General features: G+C 51.9%; 2 protein-coding genes across 6 annotated transcripts; one reads left to right on the top strand and one right to left on the bottom strand.

Annotated features, from left to right (window-relative positions):
* The first annotated feature begins 35 nt into the window (after positions 1 to 35).
* TAF6 (TATA-box binding protein associated factor 6) lies at positions 36 to 10335 on the top strand. 5 transcript variants are annotated; one of them, XM_084763207.1, is made up of 15 exons: positions 36 to 58; positions 3554 to 3769; positions 4193 to 4279; positions 4402 to 4555; positions 4769 to 4825; positions 4948 to 5067; positions 5647 to 5792; positions 5881 to 5958; positions 6055 to 6156; positions 6272 to 6454; positions 7554 to 7628; positions 7733 to 7858; positions 9004 to 9177; positions 9362 to 9559; positions 9825 to 10335. In XM_084763207.1, the coding sequence occupies exons 2-15, from the start codon at positions 3614 to 3616 to the stop codon at positions 10203 to 10205; spliced, it is 2037 nt and encodes a 678-aa protein (XP_084619333.1). In that variant the 5' UTR covers positions 36 to 58; positions 3554 to 3613; the 3' UTR covers positions 10206 to 10335. The 5 variants fall into 5 exon arrangements, with proteins under 5 accessions (XP_084619333.1, XP_084619329.1, XP_084619331.1 ...); XM_084763203.1 differs by lacking the exon at positions 36 to 58 and adding an exon at positions 85 to 214; XM_084763205.1 differs by lacking the exon at positions 36 to 58 and adding an exon at positions 222 to 640.
* Positions 10308 to 16514, bottom strand: AP4M1 (adaptor related protein complex 4 subunit mu 1). The gene is made up of 15 exons (XM_084763215.1): positions 16220 to 16514; positions 16028 to 16116; positions 15540 to 15646; positions 15364 to 15460; positions 14076 to 14186; positions 13850 to 13930; positions 12968 to 13030; positions 12818 to 12884; positions 12673 to 12726; positions 12452 to 12558; positions 12233 to 12327; positions 11951 to 11995; positions 11054 to 11104; positions 10843 to 10954; positions 10308 to 10731 (listed from the first exon to the last, which is right to left on the bottom strand). Exons 1-15 carry the CDS (start codon positions 16386 to 16388, stop codon positions 10507 to 10509), a joined length of 1473 nt encoding a protein of 490 aa, XP_084619341.1. The 5' UTR covers positions 16389 to 16514; the 3' UTR covers positions 10308 to 10506.
* Between the last annotated feature and the right edge of the window lie 8 nt (positions 16515 to 16522).

Here is a 16522-nt window from a genome sequence, read left to right as displayed (position 1 = left end):
GAAACAAACTGAAGTAATTAGAGTGCAATAACATGATCTTCACACATGCACGCATAAAGTAATTTTTATATAATTTTAGACTATGAGACCATATGATATAATTTGAAGTAGGGAAGAACAGCGATAACCTCTTGGCTTCTGCCAGGACCTTACTCCTGTCAGGGGGCGGGGCCAAGATGGCGCCGAGCGCCGGGTGAGCGGCGCTTTGGCAGCGGTGAGAGGCTTTTACTGCTCCCGGTGCTTAGCTGGCGGGGGAAGGTCTGAGGTGTAATCCGGGAGGAGACCCTTAGAAAGGGCCCATATGAGGACTGGGAAGAGGACGGTTGGTTGTGTGTCCGTGCTCGTGGGGACCCCGTGCGTGCTTGCACTGGGGAGGATGATGTTGGGGAGATGTAGATTGTGAACCTCCTGTAAGCGCTGCCCGGGGAGGAAAAAAAAAAAATCTTCGAATCACTTCTCTGCTGAGGAAAACGGTGCACAGATCTAGCTCCAAGTTATCCGTGCTCTGAGAAGTCTTCCTGTCGCTTCCACTGCTCTGAGAAAACTCCCGAGGCGGTTAAAGAGTGTTTTGTGAACACTTAGAGGCAGAGGGTACCGCAAGGGACTGGGACCCGACTACTTCTGGTATACCTGGCTCCAGGTACAGAGTATGTACTGAATAATTGTATTTCCTGTAGACAAGATTTAACAAACGTCTGAGAAGACCTGGGATGGCTTGAAAAGAAGCAGTGCCCTTTGGCCTCTTTTTTTTTTTTTTCCCCCATCTCCCTAGCAACCCTGAACACTTTTGAGGTGGATGTTCCTCATGCCCCGTGCCACACAGGCTCCTTTTGACCACAGAGTAAACTCCAAGCTCGAGTCTGTGTCTTTTTCATTTTGGTAATCGTTGTACCAAGTATTTATTGGTCACTTAACACCTTTTCAGACTGGCAATTCAGTTTCTTTAACACTGTCTCAGTCATCAATCTAGGCACCAGATAGGTCAGTGAACATAACAGACACGTTTCCTGTCCACTGGTGGGGGAGGGACAAAAAGGAACGATGGCCAGGGCTTGGTGCTGCACAGCTGAGTAAGGCAGGAGGATCTGAAATTCAAGGCTTCAGAGTGAGTGACAGACGAGCCTCGGCGACTTACTGAGACCTAGTTGTAGAAGGGTTGCTTAACATGTGGAAGGCCCCAACTTTAATCTAGAGTGGTTTTTTTTTTGTGTGTGTGTGTGTGTGTGTGTGTGTGTGTGTGTGTGTGTGTAGCAAAGAAGTAATCCCAGCATTTGGGAGGTGGAGACCAAAGGAACAGGAGTTAAGACCAGCGTTGTCTACATAGTGACTCTGAGGCCAGTCTGGGCTACAGGGGACCCTATCCCTAAAGAGAGGTGGGTGGGTTCAGCTAGTCAGCCTAACACATTTAGGAAAAACACAACAAAATCTATAAAACTGCCGGCCATGGTCGTGCACGCCTTTAATCCCAGCCTTCAGGGAGGCAGAGGCAGGTGGATCGCTGTGAGTTCGAGGCCAGCCTGCTCTACAAAGCAAGTCCAGGACAGCCAAGGCTACACAGAGAAACCCTGTCTCACAACAACAACAACAACAACAGGCTATAAAACCAAGTGCGTATCTTTCAGATTTAAAGGACAGTGAGGAGGATGGTGTGACAGGTAAGGTGGGAGAAGGAAGCTTAGAGGTAGGACGAGAGAAATGAAAGAGAGAGGAAAGGGGCCTGGGAGACACTTTAGACAGGAGTTTACTACGTAGCCCAGGCTGGCCTCAAACTTGGTATCTCTCTACCTCAGCCCCAGGAGTGCTGGGGTTACAGGTGACTACCATGTGGGGGTCTCACTCTGAAGCCTAGTCTGGTATGAAACTCAAGGCAGTCCACTGAAATGACAAGTGCTAACCCCAAGCCTGGACAGGAGACAGATTTTGTTGTTGTTTTTGAGACAGGGTCTCTCTGTGTAACCTTGGCTGTCCTGGACTCGCTTTATAGACCAGGCTGGCCTCAAACTCACAGCGATCCACCTGCCTCTGCCTCCCCACGTGTTGAGATTAAAAGTGTGTGACGCCACGTCTTGGAAGGGTCTTATGGCAAAAAGAGAACCCTTACAGCAAAGAAATGGTAATCTAGTTTCTATGTTGACAGCAGCGCTTTGGTTTTAAGGAGTAAATGCCAGAAGGCTAAGATGGAAGCAGAGATTACCTTACCCAGAGACTTGGAGTTCAGCAGGTGATAGATGATTGTCCCCTAGGCCAGAACGGGTCTGGTTGGGCTGCTTGGTGGGGGTTTTGAAACCGTGCTGGGAATCAGACCCAGGCCCTTGTGCCTGCTAAGTACTCTACCACTGAGCCACATGCTCTAGCCCTTTCTTGGTGGATTTGATTCAAGGGTCCAGGTAGGAATGAGTTGTGCTCGATGTGGTGACCCATGCCTATAGTCCCATCACTTGGGAGGTGGCAGTACTAGGACTTAGTTCAGGGTCATCCTCAGCTACATGTAGAGTAAGAGACTAGCCTGGGCTACAAGAGGCTCTATTTAAAAAAAAAAAAAAAGTACAGGACTTTAATCACAGTACCCAGGAGGCAGCAATAGTCTGATCTTTCTGAGTTTGAGGTCAGTCTGGTCTACCGAGCAAGTACCAGGTCAGCTAGAGCTGCCTCATGTGGTAGGGATGGGAGACAGACTGGTCTGGAGATGTTGATCAATTGTTGCGAATATTTGCCCAGTATACGCAAAGCCCTGAGTTTCTTTTTCTTTTCCGTTTTTCTTGTCTTTCTTTTTTTTTGTTTTGTTTTGTTTTTCCAAGATAGTGTTTCTTTGTGTATCCTTGACTGTCCTGGACTAACTTTGTAGACCAGGCTGGCCTTGAACTCATATCAATCCTCCTGCCTCTGCCTCCTAAGTGCTGGGATTAAAGGCGTGCACCACCACGCCCCGGCTGAAGTCCTGAGTTTCATCCCCCAGCACCACAAAACTGGGTATGGAGGTTCCTGTCTGTAATCCCAGCCTCAGGAGGGATAGAGGCGAAAGGCTCCAGAGGCGAGGTGTGCTTTCATTACAGAGTTTAAGGCTGGGCTACAGAAATCCTGTCCCCAAAAGTAGGAAGAAACAAACAACAACAACCAAAAAATGTCACTGGGCGTGTTAGTGCATGCCTTATAATCCCAGCGCTTGAAAAGCAGAACCAGGAGGCTGGAGATTAAAGTGTCTAGGTTACACACAGAGCCCCTGTGTCAAGAAAAGGACAAGCCAAGCTGTTGGATGGTAGCGTTGCTCCGAAGATGAGTTGAAGTTGAAGCAGGCTGGGAAAGAACTCAGATTTAGGATTTTAATTGTTTTTCTTCTTGGGGGGGGGGGGTGTTTTGTTTTGTTTTGTTTTGTTTGAGACAGGGTTTCTCTGTGTAGCCTTGGCTGTCCTGGACTCACTCTGTAGACACCAGCTGGCCTTGAACTGAGATCCACCTGCCTCTGCCTCTGAGGGTCGTGATTCAAAGCGTGCACCACCACCTCCTGGGCGCGAATTATTTCTCTCTTTTCTCTCTCGTCCCGTCCCGCTCCCAGGACCTCCACCTCTCCACCCTGGGGTGGCAACCTTCCAGGGACAGGAGTTGACATTCCAGCATGGCCGAGGAGAAGAAGCTGAAACTCAGCAATACCGTGTTGCCTTCCGAGTCCATGAAGGTGGTGGCTGAATCCATGGGCATTGCCCAGATTCAGGAGGAGACGTGCCAGCTGCTGACAGATGAGGTCAGCTACCGGATCAAAGAGATTGCCCAGGTAACCCTCCTGCCCTGCTTTGCTTTGTATTAAAGCTCCGACTTTTTCTATGTAACAGAAGAGAGAACCTTCAGCTTCTGGTCCTCCTGCCTCCTCCTCCCACTGCTAGGATTGCGTTACTACCAACCAACCATGACCTGTTCACATGATGGTGGGGATTGGACTCGGGTCCCCTGTGCATGCCAGGCGTGTGCTCTACTCACTGAGCTATATTCCTCAGGGTCTTAGATTAACATCTCAGCCGGGCGCTGATATGTCACACATCCTTAATCCCAGCACTCGGAGGCAGAGGCAGGGGCGCCTCTCTCAGTGAGTTTGAGGCTAGCCTGGTCTACAGAGTGAGTTCCAGGCCAGCCAAGGCTAACACAGAACCAAATAAATAAAGAATCAAAACAAAACAAAAACCCCTCTTTTCTCCTTTAGGATGCTTTGAAATTCATGCACATGGGCAAACGACAGAAGCTCACGACCAGTGACATTGACTATGCCTTGAAGTTAAAGAATGTGGAGGTGATTTGGACGGCCTCAGAGGGGACAGGAGGCTTCAGAGTAGGAGGACAAAGTGCATGCAGCCATGGCTCCTCTGAGATGTTTCTCACGGCTTTCTCTGTCTCCCCCCCCCCCCCACGTAGCCATTGTATGGCTTCCACGCTCAGGAGTTCATCCCCTTCCGTTTCGCCTCTGGCGGGGGCCGGGAGCTGTACTTCTATGAGGAGAAGGAAGTGGACCTGAGTGACATCATCAACACCCCTCTGCCTCGGGTGCCTCTGGACGTCTGTCTCAAAGGTGGAGGGAGGGGAGAGCTGGGTGCGCAGGGAGGAGGGAAAGGAGGCCTGTGGTTGGGAGGACCCTCACCAGTGAAGAAACAAAGAAGCCCCCAGCGTGAGGTTCCCTGGTGAATGGCAGGAAGGGGACCAGGAAGGGATATACACCTCCCTTCAGACGGGGTGACGCCCCAGTGTCCATGCCCAGCACCTCAGCTTGCCATCTTCCTTACAGCTCATTGGCTGAGCATTGAAGGCTGCCAGCCGGCTATACCAGAGAATCCACCCCCAGGTAATGCTGTCCCCTCGCCTGACTATGCGTTATTCTCCCTTATTCTCCTGGTCCCCCACCCCTGGTCCTCGAGGGCCCCTTCTGCCTTCTCGTCACTCCCACTGTGACCACTTTCCCACCAGCTCCTAAAGAGCAGCAGAAAGCTGAGGCCACGGAACCCCTGAAGTCAGCCAAGCCAGGCCAAGAAGAAGATGGACCCCTGAAAGGCAAAGGTCAAGGAGCGGCTGCCGCTGATGGCAAAGGTCAGTTTGCAGGCCAGGTATCTTCTACTGTTATCCCAAAACCAGATGGTCCTCAGTGAAGTGGTTCAGGTCAGGGACAAAGAAACCCCAGAAAGGCCCAGAAGCCTACAAAAGGGCCACAGGTTGTTATTAGGGATTGTTTTGTACAGAAGCCTCTTCTGGAACATGTGTGTATGTATGTTCGTGTGTACAGGCACAGGTGTGTATGTGTGTGTGTGTGTGTGTGTGTGTGTGTGTCTAGGCCAGAGGATCATCATAGTTATCAGTGTTCATGTGCTGTCTACCTTGGTTTTTAGAGACAAGTCTCAATGTCCTGGAAATCTTCAGTTAGCCTAGGCTGACCAGCCAGGGATCTACCTGGCTATCCCTCCATTGGGATTATAAGCATGCACTGCCATGCCCACGATGGTGATGATGATGATGATGATGATGATGATGATGATGTTGTTGTTGTTGTTGTTGTTCTGGGCAATGAACTCAGGTCCTTGTGGTTATAAGTTATAAGGCAGGCAGTTTACTGACTGAGCTATCTCCCAAGCCCAAGTTTTCTTTCTCAACCCTGTCTCCCAATCCACACAGGAAAGGAGAAGAAAGCACCTCCCTTGCTGGAGGGGGCCCCTTACCGCCTGAAGTCCCGCAGCATTCATGAGCTGTCTGTGGAACAGCAGCTGTATTACAAGGAGATCACCGAAGCCTGTGTGGGATCCTGTGAGGCCAAGAGAGCGGTAAGCCTGCCCTGTGGCCTGCCTCCACACCGAGGGTGAGCCTTCCCTACAGTGAATGGTCCCTCTGACTCTTTGCCCCCTTCCACAGGAAGCTCTGCAGAGCATTGCCACGGACCCAGGGCTCTATCAGATGCTGCCACGGTTTAGTACCTTCATCTCAGAGGGGGTGAGAGAACCGGAAACGGCCAGACCCAGGCTGAGGCTCCGAAGGCATCTGTCTGAGGGGTTTCTCTGCGCTGCTCACCAGCTTTTCCTCCCCTAGGTCCGTGTGAATGTGGTTCAGAATAACCTGGCTCTGCTCATCTACCTGATGCGCATGGTGAAGGCCCTGATGGACAACCCCACACTGTACTTAGAGAAATATGTGAGTGGTCTCGCCCACCTCCTGGCTTTTCCAGTGTCAGGGACCCTTCTGCCGACTGCACCACAGGAGCTTGGGTACCAGTCAGAACCGGCTAACGGCCCTTGGTCTCCCTAAGGTGCATGAGCTGATTCCAGCAGTAATGACCTGCATTGTGAGCAGACAGCTGTGCCTGCGGCCAGATGTGGACAATCACTGGGCCCTCCGGGACTTTGCTGCCCGTCTAGTGGCCCAGATCTGTAAGCATTTCAGCACAACCACCAACAACATCCAGTCCCGAATCACTAAGACCTTTACCAAGGTAAGTACCAAAAATGTATCAGATGATGCAAACTACCCTCCCAGGGCTAACCCGGGGAAAGAGGGTGAGAGCGTCATCATCCGCTGTGGAAATGACACCGGAACATGGGGCAGAGGTTGGACTCAGAGAGATGGGGTCTAAGGGACTTGAACCTCTATGTCTTTTTGTTTGTTTGTCGAGACAGGATTTCTCTATATAATAGCCCTAGATGTTCTGGAACTCTCTTTGTAGACCAGGCTGGCCTTGAACTCACAGAGATCTGCCTGTCTCTATCTCCCAAGTGCTGGGATTAAAGGCATGCACCACCATGCCCGGCTAAACTTCTATGTCTTTTTTTTTTTTTTTTTTTGAGACAGGCTTTCTCTGTGTAGCCTTGGCTGTTCTGGATTCACTTTGTAGACCAGACTGGCTGTGAACTGACAGTGATCCATCCACCTGCCTCTGCCTCCCAAGTACTGGGATTAAAGGCATGCACCACCTTGCCTTAACCCTTTGTTTATAAGTGATGCCAGCCCTTAGCAATTAGCTTTTTCTTTTTTTCTTTTCTTTTGGGTGAGGGGGTGGGGCATGGGGGGAGCGGGGCGCAGTTTGGGTTTTTCCAGACAGGGTTTCTCTGTGTAGCCCTGGAACTCGCTCTGTAGATCAGGCTTGCCTTGAACTCAAGAGACCCACCTTCCTCTGTCTCCTGTGAGTGCTGAGATTAAAGGCTTGTACCACTACTGCCCGGCAGCCTTTTCTTTTTGAAAGTGTGCCATGTCAGGCTGGAGAGGTGGCTCAGTGGTTAGAGCACTGGCTCCTCTTCCAGAGGTCATGAGTTCAATTCCCAGCAACCACATGGTGGCTCACAACCATCTGTAATGGAATGATTCCTTCTTCTGGTGTGCCTGAAAACAGAACACTCATGTACCTTAAGTAAATAAATAAAGTGTGCCATGTACCCCGGGCAGGCTTTAAACTTGCTATGTAATTGAGGATGGCTTTGAACTTCTCATCTTCCTGTCTGCCTCCTGTGCACCAGAATTACCATCGTATACCACCAGACCTGGCTTAGTTAACCCTTCTGAACCTTTTCATCTGGATTTTTCTTCTTCCTCTGCAGAGCTGGGTAGATGAGAAGACCCCGTGGACAACTCGATACGGCTCCATCGCGGGTCTGGCAGAGCTGGGACATGATGTCAGTCCCCTGGGGGAAGAGCTGGGAGAGGGGCAGTTCTGCGTGGGGTGGGAGAGGCCTCTGGAGACCTTCTAACTTGGGCTTTTCCCCTTCCTTCCCATCAGGTGATTAAGACGCTAATTCTGCCAAGGCTGCAGCAGGAAGGGGAACGGATCCGCAGTGTTTTGGACGGCCCCGTCCTGAGCAACATTGACCGTATCGGAGCAGACCATGTGCAGAGCCTTCTCCTGGTGATGAGCCCCACCATGCCTCCCCTGCTCCCCTACCACCCCCAGCTGCACCTCTCGCTCCCCACAGACACGGCTATGGTGTTTAGCAAGCACGAGGCACATCCTACTCTTACTCTTTGAAGGCCAGGACTGTTGTGCACACGGAAAGCTAGGCACAACAGGGGCAAGAGGCCTTGACAGTCAATAGCTTCTGGGCTGCACTGCCCTCATCCTGCTTATCTCAGCCTTTGGCTCATTCTGCACAGGGCACATAAACACCCTGTGCATGTCATCGATAGACACAGAAAATCCTGTTCACACCAGCTGGTCCTTACGGAAGGACGCTGTCTTTTATTTGTTGACTCTTATAGATGGGGTCTTTCTATATAGCCTTGGCAAGCCTGGAACCTGAGAGGTAGACCATGCTGGCCTTGCGCGGTCCTGCTCCCTCTGTCTTCTTGAGTGCTGAGATTACAGGAATGTACCACCACACCCCTAAGATTATTCCTTTTTATTTTATTTTTTTGAGACAGGGTTTCTTTGTGTTACCCTGGCTGTCCTAGACTCGCTTTGTAGACCAGGCTGGCTTTGAACTCACAAATATCCCACCTGCCTCTCCAAGTGCCGGGTCCTTTTTATTTCTAAAAGTGTGAGTGTGTGTTTATGAGTGCACACCATGCGTACAGGTACTCAACAACAGCCAGAGGAAGGTGACAAATCTAGAACTGGGATTCCAGGTGGCTCTGAGCCACCAATCTCTGGAAGAGCAAGTTCTCTACAGCTCTGAGCCACCTCTCCAGTCCCCATTCTTTTTCTTACACTGCTGGGAGTTTAACCTAAGGCCACATGCATGTTCGCAAAGCACTCTGCCACTGAGCCATATTCTCCTTGGATCTCAGCCCTCCGCAACACACACACACACACACACACACACTTTGAGCTATGCCATCTGCCCAGGCTACCCTGGCGTTCTCCGTGTAGCTCTGACTGGTCTAGAGTTCAGTAACCTCCCTGCTTCAGCTTGAATGCAGGGGCTACACACCCCCCCAGCTCAGATGCCCTCCCTGTGCATGCACTTTTCACTGTGGCTTCAAACAGTAGCAGTGGATAAGCTACTCTTTCGCCTTTGCCGTAGAATGCCAGCCCTCACTTTGCCTTCTCTGCAGAAACACTGTGCCCCAGTACTGGCGAAGCTACGCCCTCCACCTGACAATCAGGATGCCTACCGAGCAGAATTTGGGTCCCTTGGTCCTCTTCTCTGCTCCCATGTGGTGAAGGCCAGGGCCCAGGCTGCTCTACAAGCTCAACAGGTCAACAGGACTACGCTTACCATCACACAGGTCAGCTACTGAGGGAGGAGGCTGACAGGAAATGCACAAGGCCCCCCATTTGGGATAGGACTTGCCATAGCCAGCAGTCTCAGGGAGCACACCCCACGCCTACCCCTAGTGAAGAGCTACTAAAACCAAGAGCAACCCAGGTTGTTCTTCCATGTTGACATTTTCTTCCTGTCTCTCTTCATAGCCTCGGCCCACACTGACCCTCTCACAGGCCCCTCAGCCAGGCCCTCGGACCCCTGGCTTATTGAAGGTCCCTGGCTCCATTGCCTTGCCTGTCCAGACACTGGTGTCTGCGAGAGCTGCTGCCCCTCCTCAGCCTTCTCCTCCTCCAACCAAGTTTATCGTAATGTCCTCATCTTCCAGTGCCTCATCGACCCAGCAGGTATGTGGAGCCAGGGTGAGGGATGTGACCAACACCCCAGGGAAGCCTCCAGGTAGAGCCTAATCCCTCCAGGCCCAAACTCAGAAGGTGGAAGGGCCACTTGTCCTAACAAATGGAAAGCTTGGAGTCTTGGAAGCCTCAAGCTAGCACCAGTCTCCTGAGTCTTGGCCATTCACAGGGGAGCAGAGGGTGTGGGTCAACAGCCTGGAGAGGGATGCTGGGGAAGCAAAGGCAACATGACCCCAGGCCTTCCTTTCTCCCCTAGGTCCTGTCCCTCAGCACCTCAGCTCCTGGCTCAGGTTCCACCACTACCTCTCCCGTCACCACAACAGTTCCCAGCGTGCAGCCCGTTGTCAAGTTGGTGTCCACTGCCACCACTGCGCCCCCAAGCACCGCCCCTGCGGGTCCTGGCAGTGTTCAGAAATACATCGTGGTCTCCCTTCCCCCGACAGGGGACGGCAAAGGAGGCCCCCCTTCTCATCCGTCTCCAGTCCCCCCTCCATCTTCTTCACCATCCCCACTTGGAGGCGGTGCCCTCTGTGGGGGTAAGCAGGAAGCTGGGGACAGCCCCCCGCCAGCTCCAGGGACTCCAAAGGCTAACGGCTCCCAGCCTACTGGACCTGGCTCCCCTCAGCCTGCGCTGTGACAATGTCACTTCTGCAGATTCCTGCACGCACAGGGATCGAGTGAGGGAGGAGGGAGTGAGCTGTTCCCCCGGTGACTTTCTTTTTAGATACTGTACAGTACGTTCCTCAGAATAAAAGTTGGATTTGTAAGTTTGTGAGCCTCCCTGCGCCACATAACAACAGAAGGGGCGAGTCCGAGAGCTCTTCCTGGTCTTGGGTCTCTTCCTGTCCAGATCTTTATAAAAGTCACAAGAAAGAAAATGTCCTCTTCCCGAATTCAGCTGTGCCAAGTTTGCTGTTCATATCCTTGTTTGGGGAGCTTCAAATCCGAATTACGTAGGCATTGCTGTGGCTCAGATGTCGCACCCACTTGTGAGGGTTGGCACTACCACAGGTGCTAAAGGACAGTCTGAGGAATCGAACCTGGAGGCCAGAGCACGTGTGCCGAGGGAGTTCAAAGGAGAGGCTGGCAGGACCCAGCCCCAAGGGGGGCGCCGAGGGGGAGGGCCCTTGGCTGGGAGGCCCCTGCAAGCCAGGGACATCCATCTGTAAGTGAAAGATGTGAGGGAAGATGGGAGGATAGACAGTGACAGACAACTACCAGGTACCAGGGGACCGGGCTGTGGCCCAAGGGGCGTGAGGATCAGCCGTGCATACCTGAAAGAGGCCTGAGAGTTGAGAGCCTCCTTGTACCCGGGGCAGGTCCCAGTGGAGGGCACCTTCTGCCAGCTCTGCCTTCTGATCTGGGCTGCTCAGTTCCTGAGACAGGCTGGAGGGCGAACAGGGAAGATGCTGAACTAAGGGGCTACTTCCTTGGTAGAGCAGAGGCTCCACCCAGGGAGTCTCCCCAGCAAGCAAGCACACTGACCTGACTACCCCTCGAGGCAGGGGAAGGTGCAGATGAATGTTGAGAGCTTGGCTGCAAAGAGGAAAGGAGAGTTAGCCCCGGTATGGCAGTGTCGTACCCTGGATTGTTTTGCTTGCGTTGTTCTTGAAACAGTCTTTATTTATTTATTTATTTTTTTCAAGACAGGGTTTCTCTGTAGTCCTGGCTGTCCCGGACTCATTTTAGAGATCCACGTGCCTCTGCTGCCCTGCGTGCTGGGACCAAAGGCGTGTGCCACAGCCCCCCGAGACAATCTTAAGCAGCTCAGGATAGCCTTTCCTCCACGTCCGTGCTAGGATTCCAGGTTTGCACCACTACACTGTTTTTGTGGAACTGAGGATGAAACCCAGGGCTTTGTGCATAATACTCAAGCACTCTATACACTGGTCTACACCCCCAGCCCCTGCTCTAGTTCCCCTCAATAATGTCTCAATAGGAGTTCGGCACAGATGCAGTCTCACCTCGAACCCTTTCCCACATGCCACAGCCTCTGACTCAACTGGAATTTAAAGCTGGTAGAGGCAAACACTGGCTTGTTCTGAGATGGGGCAGGGTTGTCTCACTGGTCAATCTCCTGTTTTAGCCTCCCAACTGCTGCACTCATCACACTACAAAGTGTTAGTGGACCCATCTGGAGGATGAATTACGGTCCCTGGGCCCTGTTTTCTGTCATACACACTTGAAGTGGGCTTGACTCACCACTACTTTTTTGTGCGTTGGCTTTTGAGACAGGGCTTTTTATGTAGCCTCACCTGGTTTCAAACTCTGTACACATTTGAGGTTGGGCTTGAACTCCCAACCGTTCTGTCTCTATCTCCAAGTGCTGGGCTAATAGGTGTGTGTCCACCATGCCCAAATTTGACCAGCCCCGACTCTTACCTCTTTGGGGGCAAGTCACAGCGTAATTTCAGGTAAACCTGGAGCCTGGAAAAGGCGACATACAATTACTTACATCATATCCTACTGGCAGCCCGTCACCGCTTATCCAGGGCCTCCAAGGGAGGCTGGGAAAGTTGCACCCCAAGAAGGAAAAGGACTGAGGGTCACTCCAACAACACTAGCCAATACTTTCTCTACCACCACCCTTCCACTTTAAGCCCTGGGAACATAGAAGCCTTGGCATGGCTTAGAATAGTTCTAAAACATAGGAAGGCCACTCACCGGCCTGAGCCTCGGTCCCATTGTACTGAGGGAAAGAGCCGGAAGGGGAGCGGTGAGGGAAGGTCATCAGACAGTTGGTATCTCATCACAGTCAGCTGAGGCCAGAGAGGAGCAGTCAGCTTGGATTTGCATGAGTACTGCCTCACCCCTGCCTCCCCTCCCCCCCTCCCCCCCCCAACCCCCGTGGATGGAGTGAGCCCGGGCCACCCTGGACCTGACCTCGCCCTGAGGTGGCTGCAGGCGGAGGATCCGATGAGCCTCAAACTCATCTAGGTTGACAGAGCTATGGAATGACACCTCATCAACTCGAACCCCGGGCCCATAACCTGCAAAGAGAAGGAGACGGGTCTCCTGAGTGACCCGTGTTTCTGAAGGGAAGAGAACATCTCCAGTGTCGCTCCATGATGCTTTTTGGAGAGAAAAGCTCATGTCCTTCTCACCTCTCAGTTCTGACTTTCCCACACAAAACTCCTCCGTCAAGCCGATGCATAGCTCTGTGGGAGGAAAGGACGTGAGAAAAGGACAGCAAATGCCACCGTACGCATCACCAGGAAGCTGGTGCCACATCTGACCGTGGATCCTCACCAGAGCCGCTGGGAAGAAAGCTCTTGAGCCGTATCTCTCCTTGGACATCCACCTTCAACAATGAGCCCTGGGAGTGGGAAGGACGAAGGTGAGACTCAGCCTTCCCCGGGTACCATTTCCCTTCCACTCCAGGTGGGGGCCCAGACTTACATTAGATGCAATCAGTACAGAGAGCCTCTCGACCACGTCTAAGAACACTTCATTCTTTTGGCTCTAAGGAAGAGAGGATGTGAGTTGTGGAGGCTGGAAACTTGTTTTAAATAAACAGGTAAGGGCTGAATTTAATTCCCAGCAACCACATGGTGGCTCACAACCATCTATAATATGATCTGATGCCCTCTTCTGGCCTGCAGGCGTACATGCAGGCAGAATACTATACATAATAATAAATAAATATTTTTAAAAAATAATAAACTGTCCATGTTGGGCATGGTGACACATGCCTGTAATCCCAGCGCTTGGGAAGAAGCTGAGGCAGGAGGACTGCCATTAGTTCCAAGGCCAGCGTGGGTTCCAATGGGAGAGCCTGGGTTACCAGATGAAACCCTGTCTCAAAAATCAAAAGACCGGGCACTGCAGAGATGATACAATCAATAAAGTGCTTGTCACGCAAATAAGACAATCTGAGTCTTATCCCCCAAATCCAGTGAAAGTCAAAGGTGGGGATGGAGCCCACGGTACCTACACTAGGGAAATGCAGATTCCTTTAGCACATAGGCAGGCCAGCCGGCCCAGCTTAGCCAATGAGCTCTAGGCTAGTAAAAAAGCCTGTTTCAAAGGGGGTGGGTGGCATTCCTGAGGGTGACAGCATTCCTGAGCTAGGGTGACATCAAAGGCCTGGTCCTCTGGCCTCCACACAAAAGCATACACCAAACAAATACACGTATACATGAGCAGCAGGGTGGTTTAAGTAGAGCCCTTGGGTAGGAACGCAGGGGTAAAGGAGTGAAAAGGTAAGCCGTGTTCTAGGACTCTGGGGTCCTAGGATTTAAAAAAAAAAATCAAGTCTGGCCTCACTGGCCCCTCCCTTACCTGGTCTGAACGGCTGGACAAGACGGGGCGGCTAGCTGCACTGCTTGGGGCCACTCTGTTCTGTTGTGTCTCTGCCCCGAACTGTAAGGCACCCAAGGCAACCAGTCTTCAGCTTAGATGTGCATAGCCAACCCTCCTGGCCCTCCCTCCCTCCTCCTCCTCCTCCTCCTCCTCTTCCTCCTCCTCCTCCTCCTCCTCCTTCTCCTCCTCCTCCTCTGCTACTGACCAGTCCCACACTGCTGAGGTCAAAGAGGCTGAAGGGCTTGCTGACCACGGCTTCAGTTTGGATGAAGTTCCTCAGCATCTCTGTGGATGTAGTCTGCACATAGCCATAGTCCTAAGGGACAGAGAGAAATGGAGTGGATTTAGCCTCCCAATCACAAACCTCCATGACAGCAGAGAGGCCATTTCTTCAGGGTAGCACGAGGCCCAAGAGGAAAGACCTTGGGGGCTGGTTAAGTGGGTAAAAGGCTTGCTGAGCAAGTGTGAGGACCAGAACTCAATCCCTAAAACTCAAGTTAAAACAAAATAAAAACAAAGCCAGACATGATAATGAGCACCTGTAATCCTGGCACTTCCACTCAGAGATGGGCGGAGACAGAGAAGAGTCCCAGGAAGCTTGCAGGCTCAGCTCGCTTAGTGCACATGCAAGGACGAACAAAGACACCTGGCCTCTGTCCTTTTTTGTTTTGTTTTGTTGCTTTTCAAGTCAGGATTTCTCTGTGTAACCCTGGTTGTCCTGGAACTCGCTCTGTAGATCAGACTGGCCTTTGTTTGTTTGTTTGTTTCTCTGTGTAGCCTTGGCTGTCCTGGACTCGCTTTGTAGACCAGGCTGGCCCCAATCTCAGAGATCTGCCTGACTCTGCCTCCCTGAGTGCTGGGATTACAGGTGTGCACCACTGCGTCTGGCTCTTTTTCCAATTTTTTAAAAAGATTTATTTATTGCATATGAGTGCTTTATCTGCAGAAGAGGGCATCAGATAACATTATAGATGATTGTGACGCAACATGTGGTGGCTGGGAATTGAACTACAGACCTCTGGAAAAGCAGGCAGTGCCCTTAACCACTGAGCCATTTCTCCAGCCCTCTTTTTCCAATTTTTTGAGACAAGGTCTCATTATGTAACCCTGGCTGGCCTCAAACTCACTATGTCGACCAGGAATGCCTCAAAATCAAAGAGATCCATCTGCCTCTGGGTGCTCGCATATCAAAGGCATGCACCACCATGACCAGCATAGGACTCTGAGGTAAGGACTAATACCTGATATTGTACAATAGAGGAGAGAGAGAGAGAGAGAGAGAGAGAGAGAGAGAGAGAGAGAGAGAGAGAACTTAGCCGGTAAAGGTGCTAGAACCCTAGACAGTAGGAGAAAACTGACTCCAGCAAGATGTCAAGATGTCCATTGTCCACATGTGTGCAGTGATATGGGGCAAACACACACACACACACACACACACACACACACAAATGAATAAATAATGTTTTTAAAAGTGGAAAATTTTTGAGCTTTACCAGCACTTCATCCAGGAGTTCGTAGACAAGAGCCACGTTACGGGAGATGGTTCCCTCACTGAGTGAGCCACAGTAGTCACCCAAGAGAGTGGCTAACCTAAGGAAACACAGCGCAGGGGTGTGTGAATCAACTTGACACGCCCTCCTTCTTAGGTGCCTGTCCCGGCCCCACTCACCGGGAAAGCAGCTCCAGGAGGCTGAAAGGAGAGACGTTTTCTGAGGTGGTGGCCACCAAATAGAGACCACTGTGTCTGATGTGAATGAAATGACGGCCATCGTGATACTAAGGCAGAGTCGGGGAGAGAGGAACTATCAAAAGACCAGAACTGTAGTAATCTAGCCAGAGAGAGACGGCACCGTGAGGTCTCTACTAGTGATATAGTACAAAGTGTGACTTTGGGCGATCCCTGCGACCTCTCTAAGACCTGGCCTCCTAACGTGAAAGAGACCATAGTACCTACCTCAGCGTTGTTGACAGTCAAGAGATGGGGGTGCAAAGCTTTGTATCTGGCGTCTTGTTAGCACTCAATACATTTCTTTTATTTGGAGAAACGCACCCAACCTCCCTGAAAACTTCCTCGCAAGCAGCCTTGACAGGGAGAGATGTGGCACCCACCCAACTCCACAGTCCTAAACCCCCGGCTTGCCCGCCACAAGCAGTTACCATGACAACCGGGGACTCGCCTCCAGGCAGTCCCGTCAGCTTCCGGTAGAAGAGCTCGGCCACGTCTCGACCACCACTGTCCCCGCGGACTGGCCGGGTGGAAGGATAGTTAAGGAGCAGGCGACACAGACCGACCCCGGGCTCGATTTCTTCCCCCAGCTACTCCAACCCGTCTCGCGGGGTCAAGGATACAGTCTTTGTAGATGAGCGGGTCCCCCTTGGAAGACAGAATGAAGAACTGGGAAATCATGGCCGTTCTGGAGGATCGACAAGACGGTGAAAGTTGAAGCCACCCCGCCCTGCGGTCGCGGAACAAAAGGACGCGCAGAGGCTGGCGCTTTAAGAAACACTCCTCCCACATGCACGCGATCGCGAGCTGTAATTTTGAACCGCGGGAAACAAGGGTGCCCAACCCGCCAGGGCCTGGCAAACTCCCTCCGGCCCGCCCCCTCGTCTCCCCCCCATCGTCTGTCACTCAACCGAGACTCGCCCAGT

This window comes from Acomys minous, assembly GCF_964271855.1.
Source record: "Acomys minous genome assembly, chromosome: 16".
Taxonomy (NCBI): Eukaryota; Metazoa; Chordata; class Mammalia; order Rodentia; family Muridae; genus Acomys; species Acomys minous.
Note: the sequence above shows the minus strand (reverse complement) of the source record. Positions and strands in the feature narration are given on the sequence as shown.